This window comes from Falco punctatus (genome assembly GCF_963210335.1).
Source record: "Falco punctatus genome assembly, chromosome: 6".
NCBI classification, from domain to species: domain Eukaryota; kingdom Metazoa; phylum Chordata; class Aves; order Falconiformes; family Falconidae; genus Falco; species Falco punctatus.
Genome location: NC_137585.1, coordinates 4,243,259 through 4,255,493, shown reverse-complemented (window position 1 = coordinate 4,255,493; position 12,235 = coordinate 4,243,259). Strand labels below are relative to the sequence as shown.

General features: G+C 49.1%; 1 protein-coding gene across 1 annotated transcript in view; it reads right to left on the bottom strand.

Moving 5' to 3' along the window:
* IGSF11 (immunoglobulin superfamily member 11) overlaps nt 1-10,958 on the bottom strand; it is a 160,329-nt gene extending 149,371 nt beyond the window's left edge. Inside the window, exon 1 of the mRNA XM_080392538.1 lies at nt 10,744-10,958. Coding sequence (XP_080248664.1) covers nt 10,744-10,816 — 73 coding nt within the window. The 5' untranslated portion in view covers nt 10,817-10,958. The remainder of the gene's footprint in view (nt 1-10,743) is intronic.
* Between the last annotated feature and the right edge of the window lie 1,277 nt (nt 10,959-12,235).

Below are 12,235 nucleotides of genomic sequence, written 5' to 3'. Positions count from 1 at the left end.
CCCATCGCTGCGCCTCAGTTTTCCCATCAGCTGCACGATGATCTAGAGAACGTGGCTGTTACCTAAGTCAGTGAAGAGAAAGATTATACAAAGATTAGCATAAAAACGTGGGTGGGGTGGTGCGCAGCACAGATATGAAAGGTTCTAAAAAGTATGTGGGCCTCCTTCTTTGTGCTCCCTACCTCCTTCTATACAGTGGTTACTCAAAGCAAAAATAATATACACCTCCTAAAAATGCAGCACACATCAGACACACATATATTTAGATCACTGTGCAAATGATTACCGACTTCTGTCCAAAGCAGGAAAATGGTGTCCTGTGCTAGAGAGGGGGAGAAAGACAGACTGATGCAGTCACCCTGGTGCAAGGAAAGGATGCAGATCTCTGGGACAGATTCAGCTGTGGTACAAACACTGATGCTAGCCACACCCAGGAAGGCCAGGAGTAAATGGCAAAGTTCTCACAAGGCTGACCTGGAGGTCCATCAGGTTTTAGATGCATATAGGACAAGGACTCATCTCCCTGCATGTCAAACAACTCATTTCAACCCCCTAAACAAATGGTAGGACACTGCAGCAGAAGCAACCCTCAGGAAGGACAAGACAAAACACCTTTTAAGTCATTTTATTTTGCAGCTTTTTTGGCTTGCTAAGCTATCTCCCTTGCCTGGCTGTGGTGTCATGTGCTCCTTTTCCCCAACCAAGGGATAATAATCTGTCACTAGAGCCACTTACTTGTCCCTGACACCCAACTTGTGTTTTCTAGCCCTTCTACCTGCTCAGAGCATGGAAATGGCAGCACAGAGACCCAGTGGCAGCAGGTGGGAACGGAGCCCACATCTCCTAATCCCCACTGGTCACAGTCTTTAAAAAAAAAAAAAAAAAAAAAAGAACTTCCCCCACCCTGCAGCACCTGGTTTCTCCCTTACATGCATAGCATCACTGCTGATGAATTGCAGCCTCAGAAGGAAAGAAAGAGGCCCAAAAGGCAGCTGGGAAACCCACCGTCCATTGGCTTCCCTCCACGCAAGGCGAGCGGGCTCCTTCTGCTGCAGTGACTTGGCAAGCACACCTTGCTCTGACTCAGCACCTCGCCGGCACCTCCTGTCAATTATTCCCACAAACTGCTGATGCCGGAAAGGCTATTTGCAATTAGGATGCAACACAAGCCGGTGGCAGTGGGATGCTTCAGTGCCCCCCCCCCCTTTACCTGCAGCGCTCCCCTCCAGCCCTCTGGCTCAGGGCTGGAGCTCCCAGGGAGGGTGATGAGGGGACAGGGTGGGGGGTGGGGGGTGCAAGAAGGCTGGAGGAGGGGGGGCAGGGTGGGTGGAGGAAGCCTGCCCGCATTGTACCTATTCATTCTGTGGATAAACAGACAACTGTTGTCAGTGTGGCAGCCAAAATGCAGTTTTACCAAAAAAAAAGGAAAAAAAAAATCAGCCAGTGGGAAGAGGGACGAGAGCAGCAAGAACCGATGAGAATATGCAAAAAAAAGCTGCTGAAGAACTAAAATGGATCATTCCCCAAAGAATAAGCAAAACGCAGCCTTGCTGCAACTCCATGCAGCTGAGAAACACAAGGCTATGCTCTGCGTCCAAGGCATTTTCAGCGCAGGAGAGGGAGGTGCTGAGTGCAGGCGGTGAGTGCAGATGAGCCCCGGAACAGGGGCCCAGGGCACACCAGCTGTTTCAGGGGCAAAAGGAAGGGCTGCCCTTGACAAGCCAAGGACATGACCATTCTGCAGACAGACTGAGGCTATTCTGTCCCTCTGCCAAGTAGCCAAGGTCCTCTCAACCTCTCTGAGCCACTAGCTCCCAACACACAGCCAGAAAGCCAAAGCAGGCTGGCAGCCTAGCAGCTCCACAACCAACGGAGGCGTTCAGACATCAAACCCCATCAGACAGCAAAGTTCAAGCACATGGTCAGCTATGGAAACAGCCCAGTGGCCACACGAGCCCAGCATCAACCTGCAGAAGCCCTCCAGGACCTTCTCTCTCTCACAGGGCTTCAGCAAAACAACAGGGTCTGCCCCCCACCCCCACCCCCCCCCCCCAGGGTCTCAAGGAGCTTCAGTGCTCCCTCCCTGGCACAGGCAGTGAGAGGTGGCAGAGGGTGCGATGCCCAGGTGCCAGGGGGACCCAGAGCTTTCCCTGCAAGAGCACCCAGGGACCTTTCAACCAAGAAGCAGGACTGTATTTTCTTAGATATCACTGCAAAACCGAAATTCTCGCAGGGTGCAGCTGAAGCTGATAGGCGACACGGGAACACAAGTCGGAGCAGGCAGTGTGAAGCTGGAGCAAAAGGCTCCAAGGAGCACTTCAGGTTTGATGCTGAAGCCTGCACTGAACCATTTCCTACCATATGATGCAATAACCATTTTATATAGTGCAGGAAAGGGATGAAATAGCCATGCTAACCAACAGCTAAAGCATCCAACATATCTCATAGTCCATGGGAACTCATCACAGACTAATGCCCTGCCTGGAAATCCAGTGTGAGCAAAAAGGCAGAGGCATCAGACTGCAAGATGAGTCACGCACAGATCCCATCTAGACAGCCAAGATTGAAAAGGGAGAAAAATTAACTGAAAAATCAGATCTCACTAATAGCAGTAACCTGGATTTACCAATGGCCTTCTGATCAGGAATGGAATACCTACTGCGCAGCGTGGAGTGAAAGCAAAGGAACAACAAAGTCAAAGAAAACAGCAAAAAGTAGTGACTTCAGCAACACGTGCAGGAATTAGCTAAGTGTCACCGCAGGTTACAAATGTGCAGCATCCTCAAGAGCGTGGGTAGGGCTTGGTACAGCCAGTCCCAGGGCACTCAGAAGCTAAAACGCTGCAACTGATGCAAAGAGCAACCTGAGTCACAAAGTAACGCTGACTGCTACATAATGAAATTCAACTTCCCTGTGAGAAAAACAGCACCAGAACTTCGCACCGTGCCTCTTAAATGGTAGAGACAATTGCAAGCAAATATAGTCAAAACAGCCTAACTCCAAAGTCAGGGGAATTAAAGTTGTTATACTCTGTATGGTGGTGTGTTGAAGCAATCTCAGCATGGTCACTGAAAAGGTACTTGGTGCCCCTGAACAAAAAACTCCTGAGAAGCAAGAAAGTACTTTGTATGGTCAAACAAAAGAAATCAGTCTAAGCAGTTGCTTCATACAGATGGTAGCTAGGAAGGCTGCGAACAAAATTGAAGGCCAAATTGCAAAAGTCAAAAACCAATCATTTCAGTATGTTCAAAAGACAAGTCCAGAAGTGCCAAGCAGCAGGAGAATGACATTTCTCAAGTGGCTGCGCTTGCTGGCAAAGACAAGCAAGCTCTGGCTAAGTCAGGTGGTGCTCGAAGGTAGCCAGGCTTTCCCGAAGGGAGGGTACAGGCTAACCTGGAAGCTGCAGCAGGGATCGGTTAAACTGGTCAAATTTCCTAAGCCCCTACAAGCACGCATCAGGAGACAAACCAGCTCGACCTCTGCTCAGAGGAACTGTGGCCCTTCAATCCACCCAGTTTTTGGAAGGAAAACGACAGGATTAAGTGATGAATTTTCAGTCACTTCAAAGTGCACCTGCGAAACCGTCCTGGGTAGGATGCCAGTTTGGTGCCAGCCCTGTCCCCTGCTTGCTCGGGGTGGGAAACCTCCCCCCTTGCCTCCCCCCTGGTGGGGTTCGTGCCACTCGGGTTCAGGCTGAGTCCAGAGCTGCTGCCCCACCGCTTGGTGCCCAGGCTTGGAGGCGCGGGTGTCCCTCTCCCCCTGCTCTTGCTCTGGCCGCGATTACAAGGGATTACCCCCAGGTTTCATACCAGCTCTGGGGTGGTTTAATCTATTCCTTAATATCTGGAAGAGAGACGGGGAGCTGGCAAAGTGATTTGGACTGGCTGAGACAAAAGAAGATTGAGACAGACTTCCAAGGGATCTGACAAAGCTCGGCAAGTGGGCAGCACAGTGCAAGATGAAATTCAACATTACCAAACGGACAGTAATAAGAACTTGAGAGAATAATCTGAACCACTTGTATACCATGGGGCTCTAATTCAAATGCAATCACTTGAGGAAAATATCTTGGTATCACTGTGAACGGCTCAATGAAAACATCTGTTCAACGTACAACGGTGGTCAAAAAAGCAAGCAAGCTGTTAGGATGCTTAAAGGCAGAGGCTGAAAAGGATGCTGGAAGTATTAAAATGCCACTGTGAACACTGACAGTGCACCCTCAGCTAGAATGGCTGTGGTTACTCCTGGCTGGCACACCTAAGAATACAGAAGGCACAGAAAGGTTTCATTATTCACCAGTCTGTAACGCTTACTGGTCAAGCACAGTTAAAGCTGGGACAATGTAATTTGGAGAGGAGTTAGGTAGGAAGAAATTATCAAATGGCTATGGAGAAGTGAAACAGGTGTCTCTATGTTTCTCGTTTGGTTTTTTAAGAGAAAGACAAAAGGTTTTTCGATACAACTGAAGAGTGGGAAACGTGACCGGACATAAGGAAACTAGTATGATTTTCCTTTCCATTTCTGCTTTTACATTTTCTGCTTATTCTAAACACAGACCATAATTAATTGCTAGGAATGATTAGCCCGTGTTATCGTAAAGTCAAGACCTCAGAAGAAATCAGAGGCCTGTGCATGTGTAAGGATACTGGGAACATCCACAGAGATGTCAGGTAGAATGAAAAAAAAAAATATAAAAGGGAAAGAAAAAAAGCATAGCAGCACTACACCCTCATGCTTGCAGGCATTAGCCAACTTCTAATTAATGAGGATTAGGAAGTAATCTCCCCAGTGGGCACGCAGAGAGGGTATACCAACCCCCTTGCTCCTGGCAGATGCCATTAATACGCCAGGCAGGGGATGAGCTGTGCCTGGACATCCCCCCTGCAGCCCGAGCCGGCTGGGAGGTGGAGGTCTGGGTGCCCAGCGGGGCTCACACCAACCCCCCCCAACAACTGAAGAGGCTGCAAAAGGGGACTCGGTTACCCCAGCTCAACCCCGCTCCTGGCAAGGGGGGAAGTTCTGCGCCTGCTGCTTTGCACGCGGAGGGGGCTTCCCTGGGGAAAGGGGGCAAAATGGACATTTTAGTTGCTGTGCGTTGGTAGGAGGAGTATGTACGACTTAGTTCATTTTACAGCAAGGAAGTGGAATGTGGACATTAAGAGAAATCATGAGAAAATTGGATTGAGGAGGCTTTGAAGTCCAGAACAATACATACACCTACCTCATCCTAGGGCAACCTGTAGCACTGACATGGCACCAGACTCACGTTTGGTACCAATTGCTCGCTGGGGGGGGGGGGGGGGGGGGGGGGTTGGCGTGTGGCACCCCCCATTGAAGCCATCCAGCGCCAGCCACACCACTGCAGACCAGCAGCCTGACCTGAGCCAGCGCTGCTTAGACTGGCCACTGCAGAAATGCAACACACGTTGTAAACAGTGTGTCATGTCCCCCACCAAAATGACAGCCCTGCCTTCAGCACTTTGAGTAAAACTGAAGCCCAGACGTAACCAAGTGGAGTTCAGACATCGGCTTTCTCCTGCTGATGCTTGTGAAACACAATCTAGCTCCTGTTCTCATCACTAGGCTGACTCGTGAGGATGTGAGGAAAAAACGCACGAGTTTTTATCCTCAAGTAAGCAATCTGATCAATCTAATACCAAAATTACACTTCAAATTAACTTCATGCAGATATGCAAATGCATAAGGACTGCTGTGCTGCCAGGAGGAGAGCTGTGGCTCTGCACATGCACGAGCAATACGAGCTGGAGCTCGATCTGCTAGTCCTGTTCTGACTTCTCCAGTGACTGCTCCAGAAGGGAAAACACAGATTAACAAAGGGGCTGTATTTCTTAAATAGCAACTTGTCTTAGTTCACATGCCGTATCTGGTTCTGCTGGTGCAAACAGCGTTCAAGGACACGGACAATGCCACGTACGTGTACAGGGTGTTTGCATACATGTGTCAGGATGGCAAAAATAATAGATAGAGACTGTGCGCAGATACCACCAATTGCTGCAAGTTGGTTTTTATCACTGTTGTTCTTAAACGTCCTGTAGAAATAGAAAATAGCAGGCACTAAGGCTTTCACTGTAGATACATCCACTAAAACAAACCCTATCAAATGCAGGATGTTTTGTAAGATCATAACTGTGTTTCAAAAGAAAAAGAGGGTAAAATTGTCAGAAATACAGGAGCATCCAACTTAAGCACCTTTGGGATGAAAAGTTTTGACTTTTCACATGAAAATATCTTTTTGCTTAGGGTATTTTCTTGCATTATAATAACACAAAGAAACAAAGTATTGGTTGTCCTAAGATGGAATTTCTCTCAAAAATTTCCTTTTAAAACCATCAAAGCATTTCACTTCTATTTCCGTTCAGAATGAAGCCAAATTCCTCAATCCTGATGAAACAGAGCATTTGTCCTCAGCCCAGCTCAAGCAATAAACAAAAAAGGCAGAAGCCAGAATGGACACAAGCGACCTCCAAAACCAAAGAGATGTAAGCATGTAAGGAAAAAAAACCCTCACAACAGTTCACCGTGCATAATTAATAATGTGTTTTCTCCCTGATGCGAAGACATGAAATGTTTGTGAGAGAAAAGTGGGGTGGCATATGACTAGGAGCCCTGTAACGGTGGCTTCTCTAAAGGAGAGGCTGGGCAGATGCCCTACCTGACAGCAAGCAAAGCATTTCACCTCTGTACACTTCAGCTTTCCAGGCTATAAATCAAACTGACTGCCCTCACAAAGTAAGTTTGGAGACTCTCAATTAGTTAATGCTCGTAAATGACTGTGCAAACACAAGGTAGTATTAAACAGGGAACTGTCTTTGTTACACTACTGTCTGTTAAACAACCAGGAGCTAAATTTCTCTCTGAACATTTACAAAAGGGAAGACAGCGTTAATGCTCCACAAGGAGAAAACTACAAAGAACAGATTTTCAGTGCATGCACTTCTCCTTAGAATAAACTGTGTTAAAAGCACTTTACTTAAAAAGCACAATGATAGTAGCATCCTGCTAAATATAGATGACTCACCACAATTTAGTAGTGAACATCTCTAAAGAGTACCATTACAGGATTGCTTAACCTGCTGCATAAAGTTAAGCATTCTCTTGAGGTTACAGTTTGGACCAAGACACTCAAGACTACTACCAGCATCTGCTGACCTTCAGCAGGTCACGAAACCTCTCTGAGCCTCGTTTTCTCCATCTGTACTATTGGTATAATAATAAAAACACATCTCCCCAGCAAAGGCAGGAAAAATGATTTTGAAGTTTCTTAATGAGTTGTTTATACCATACTTGGTATATCCATATTACTACTGAGCAGCTAAATATAGCTGTTCTCGAGGCACTCTGAGATCCCTCAGAGAAGGGAATCTTACACAAAAAAATTGGGGTTTGGGGAACACTGAAGAAACAGAGATAAAGAATTCATTTCCAAAATAAGGGAAGCACACCCACTTCAGAGACGCAAAAAGTGATTAACGCATCCATGCCTACCACGGGGACCAAGGTCAGGTCACAAGCAAAATGATCTACACGTCACAAAACCACACAGCTTGACACAAATGGCAATCTGTTCCAAAAAATAAATTAATGCATAATCATGGAAGAGCAAGAGACAGCCACAGTCCTCTCCTGCTAGGGCTGCAGAGCTGGTGCAGGGCTGGGAAGGACAGGTGGGCTAGGTGGGCTAGCACGAGGATGCTGCAAGGCCACAACTTAAACACTCAGTTGCAGCTGCGATAACCTCAGACTGGCAGGAGGGTGAGGACCAGAAAAGTTGTGTGAAAAGTTGCAGACCTGCTGTTGCATTGACGCAGTACTGCCAGGCACGCACACACCCCTCCCCTCCCCTGATCTTGCAAGATCCAGCGGTGACAGACTGTAACACACCAGCATCTCACTTGTTGCGATACTACGTCACAGGATCCAAACACCATCCAGTTTAAAAAAAAAAAAAAAAAAAAAAAAAAGTTGGTTCCGCAGTTTAGCTATACCCAACGTGTGATTTCTAACACATTTGACAATTTGCAGTATGCTATTTCTGGCTATGTAGCAGGATTGGTTTGCAATCACAGGTTTGGTTTCAAAGCTCTAAACATAATTCCCTCCTATCTTTCCCTAAACTTCTCTAGGGAGCCTGAAAAATATTATTTCCGCAAAAGTTATTATGTTTATAATACTTTTGAGGGAAACCACAGATGATGCCCTCACCCCAGCAGCATTAAACATGGGTATTATAGGCCCAGGGAAAGCGGTCATCTAGCTCCAGTTAAAAAGAATCATTGCTATTCTACAGATTTCAAAATAACATAAGAAAAAGTGACTATAATATTTGATTGACATCTCACTACGAAGTCTGACTGTATTTTATCATAGGCATAAAGTGTGAGAATGATGGAATGACCTCCAGGGACATTTACTCCCCACCACTTTTCATTTGTTCAGCATTAAGTATTTATTCTGATTATACACTCTTACAGTTTCTGATCCTTTCATTTTTAAACCTTTCACCTTTCATTTAAGTATCACTTTGCATACGACCCCATCATTTTTCTCATCTATCCTCTAAACCAAACCTCAAGCCTCAAAAAGGAAGAAAAAAAAAATCACTCTTCCTAACCAGACTTGGCAACCCAGAGCAGAAATACATTTAGTGATCCTCTGCAAATGTTGTTTAGGGAAAAACTCTTCTGATTTTATTTCAGCTTTCATGAGGGTATGTCTGTTCCTTACTTTATCAGGGTTTTCTTCTCAAATTCAAGAACCACCAAAAACATGGCCATGCTGTGTAACACAGAAGTAACCATGTGCCACAGCTATTTTCATCTACCACCGCCTTCTAAAGACTCTTCCTAAGGCAAAAAGAAAACAAAAACAAAAACAGGCCTGAGAGACAGGTGATCTTTAAACCTTAAAGGAAAGTTCAAGAAAAAGCAGATAAATATTTCATGGAAAGGCGTGTTTCTGTGCCTAGTTGTCTCCACTGTCATCGTCCCCACATGCCCTCAACTGAAAAAAGAAAATTAAATATGGAGTCAATCTTTTTGCCTAAAGAGATAATTAAATGCCCCTTTAATTTTAACCTTAGATCTGATTACTGTTATGTGTTTTCACAGAGATATCACATCAACAGAAACACTTCATCACTTACATGCCTCTAACTGCAGTAGGCACAGTAACTTTCTAGGCAGTTACACCTTTGCAATGCCTGCAGACAAAAAATTATGGCATCGAGAACCTGAAAGTTATTGAACTCATTTCCAAACCAGGAAAACTACAAAAAGTAAACAAACAGCATGAAGTGTGAAACAGCTGAGATTAATTCTTTCAATTAAATGCTAATAAACTTCTTTTTCTTTTCCATAATTCATCCCTCTGAAGTCAGCAGGTGCAATCTCCAGTTAATGCATGCGACTCAGGCTCCCAAATGTTTTCTGAGAGGAGGACTCAGGGTGCTTTTGGGGCTGAAGTGTTTGTGAAAAGTTCATCCTGTCCATCGCAAGACTCGTTTCTCAGTGGGTCCTGAGGCGCAGGGAACGGCCTGCTGCGCCTGGCAGGACAGCGAGAGCCAGGCACAGCCACCCAAGCAGCTGACTCCATCCCAGATCCAGACTGCGAGGAAGTTTCATCCAGACCTTGCTGAGACATCTCAGGTATTCTTGTGGGAGATCCCATCATTTCTTACTGTCCTCCCACTCCCCTGAGGGAGGATCACTCCCAGCAGGTTTCCCAGCTCCCCAGTAGCGAAGGTGGTCCACAGCAGTGCCCAGCCGGCTCAGCAGAGCTGTGCCCTGCTCACTGCAGAGCAGACCCTCCACAGAGCTGCTTAGTGGACCTCTGCATAAGTGAGCAGACCTTCAGAAAATTACCTTGTAGACCTCAGTAAAACACAACTGAGCAGGCCTGCTCTGAAGTTTGGCATTACTTAAAAGAAGTAATTAGCGCCTGATCAACAGATGAGTCTGAACATCTCGTACTTTGTAGTTTCCTCTGTTGCCCTTATCGCAGCACCTCCTGGTGCTCCCCAGCAATGCACTAAAGTGATGTGAGTAGCATCTGTCACATGCAGTTTGTTCCCTCTCCGCACAGAGGGCCAGGCTACACACCTTATTTCAGAAGGGCTTTTGGGGGCAGGAGGTGATGGAGAGGTTTGGCTCTCTCCATATCCCCAGGGAAAGGCACTTAGAGCTGAAGGAGCCTGCTGTGAGGCTGGGAGGAAGAGGCCAGGGGGACACGGAGGGCTCCGAGCAGCCTGTCAGCATCTCTGCAGAAAGTTCCCTGCTACCTCAGGGCCTAAAGAATAGCCCAGAGTTTTCCACCCAGGTGAGCTTAGCAAGGGGCTAGGCCCAGACAGCCGAGCCTAACGTGAAGCCCGGTTTAAAGCGAGTTTGACAGCACCATAAGAAAAACAAATAAATAAATATATATATATATTTATAATAATAGTAAGGGGGATGGTGCAGGGGAGGCAGCAAGAGGAGCCGAGCGGAGCAGCGCTCCTTCCCCACGCCTGCCTGCAAAAGCACTCGCCTGCCGCCGCATTTCCGAGCATCCCCGGTGGGACCGCAACGAAAACTTCCCCACCGGCTCGGTGGACGGGGCATCGGCGTGGGGACGGTAGCGGGGATGGGGCGGGCGGGGGAACCCCCGCCCGCCCCATCCCCGCTACCGTCCCCACGCCGATGCCCCGTCCGTGGGGACCGGTCCCCGCTCCACCCGTGCGGCACTCACCTCGCAGGGCCAGGAGCGCGGCCAGGGCTACCGGCACCCACCTCCCGCCTCCTCCGGGGCGCCGCCGCGTCATGCCGGGCCGGGGCGAGGGGCTTAGCTCGGGCCACCGAGCCCTTCCTTCCCCCCGCAGCCGCAGGTGCCGCTGGTGATGATGATGATGATGGTGGGACCGGCGCCGTCCCGGGACCGCCCGCTCGCGGCGAGGCTCCGCCGTGCCCCAAGCCCCGGGAGCCCGGGGAGGGCGGCGGGTGCGGCCGCCGGCCCGAGAGCGCAGCCTGGCGGCCCCGAGCCGCCCCCGCAACCCGCCGGGCTGCGGCTGGCACCCCCCCCCCCGCACCGCACCGTGCGTCCCGTCCCGCCAACCGGCGGCACAGCCCACCCCCCCTCCCTCCCCGCGAGAACGGGGGGTGCCCCCCCACACCACCACCACCCCCTTTCCCCGCCGACCCGCTGCATCCGTAGGGATGCTGCACGGGCCCGGGTGACGAGTCCTGGTCCAGCACGGGTGGGAGATCGCCCCCCCCCCCCCCCCCCCCCCCTCCGCATCTCCGGATCATCGCGGCAGCGTGGGGGGTTCTTCTCTCCAGGGCTACTGCTGCACGGAAGAAAAAAGCGGCAGCACACAGCAAATTATTTGGGATGTGCTGCATGGGACCAGGCACCGCTGCAGCGCACGGTGTAAATGCTGTTCAAAGGTATGAGCCACCCTAATGATGCTCTTCAAAAGCCTGGGAGACACGAGTGTTCAATACCCCTAAAAATCAGACCAAGCCACCTCTGCAAGGAGTAAGGCAGCTCGTGGAGCTGGGGCAGAAGACACAAGTGCTCGGTATCCCTAAAAATCAGACCAAGCCACCTCTGAAGGGAGTAAGGCAGCTCGTGGAGTTGGGTCCCGCAGTACTGTGTAACACAAAAATCTCCAACAAGTTGTGTCATGAGCTTGAGTAATTGCAGTCCTTAAGGCTACACAGAAAACCCAATCCATCAAAACCCCGCGCACTAGGCATCAAGCGTGCGCATAAAGGGTGCCAAGGGAGGAAAGGAGCCCTTTACAAATTTAGGGTGGTCGTTGATGAAAGGATCAGAGCAGAGAGCTCGCACAGGCCAACTCGTTGCACATGGTCAGCTCCCTGTCCAAGTCTGACCACGTTAGTTTTGCTCTATGAACATAAGCTGTGTGGCTAGGAAAATCCTCTAACAATTCTGCAAATGTACGATTGCTCCATTCCCCTACACAGCTTCCTCCCCGCCAAAGCCTGGCCTGCAGGCAGCCAATCCACCTTGTGAAGCTTCTGGCTACCTCCTTCCCAGCCAGAGGCCCTGGGAGCATCCCCAGGCCCAGCCTGCCCTGTGGCTCAGCACCTCTCAGGTTTCTGCCCCCTGGGTTGCCTCTGAAGCTGCACTGACCCTTTATGTGGCTGCATTCCTGCTGAGAAGCGGAGAGCTGCACCTGGGAGTGAAGATGACAAGAAAAGCATCTGGGGTAGCGGAA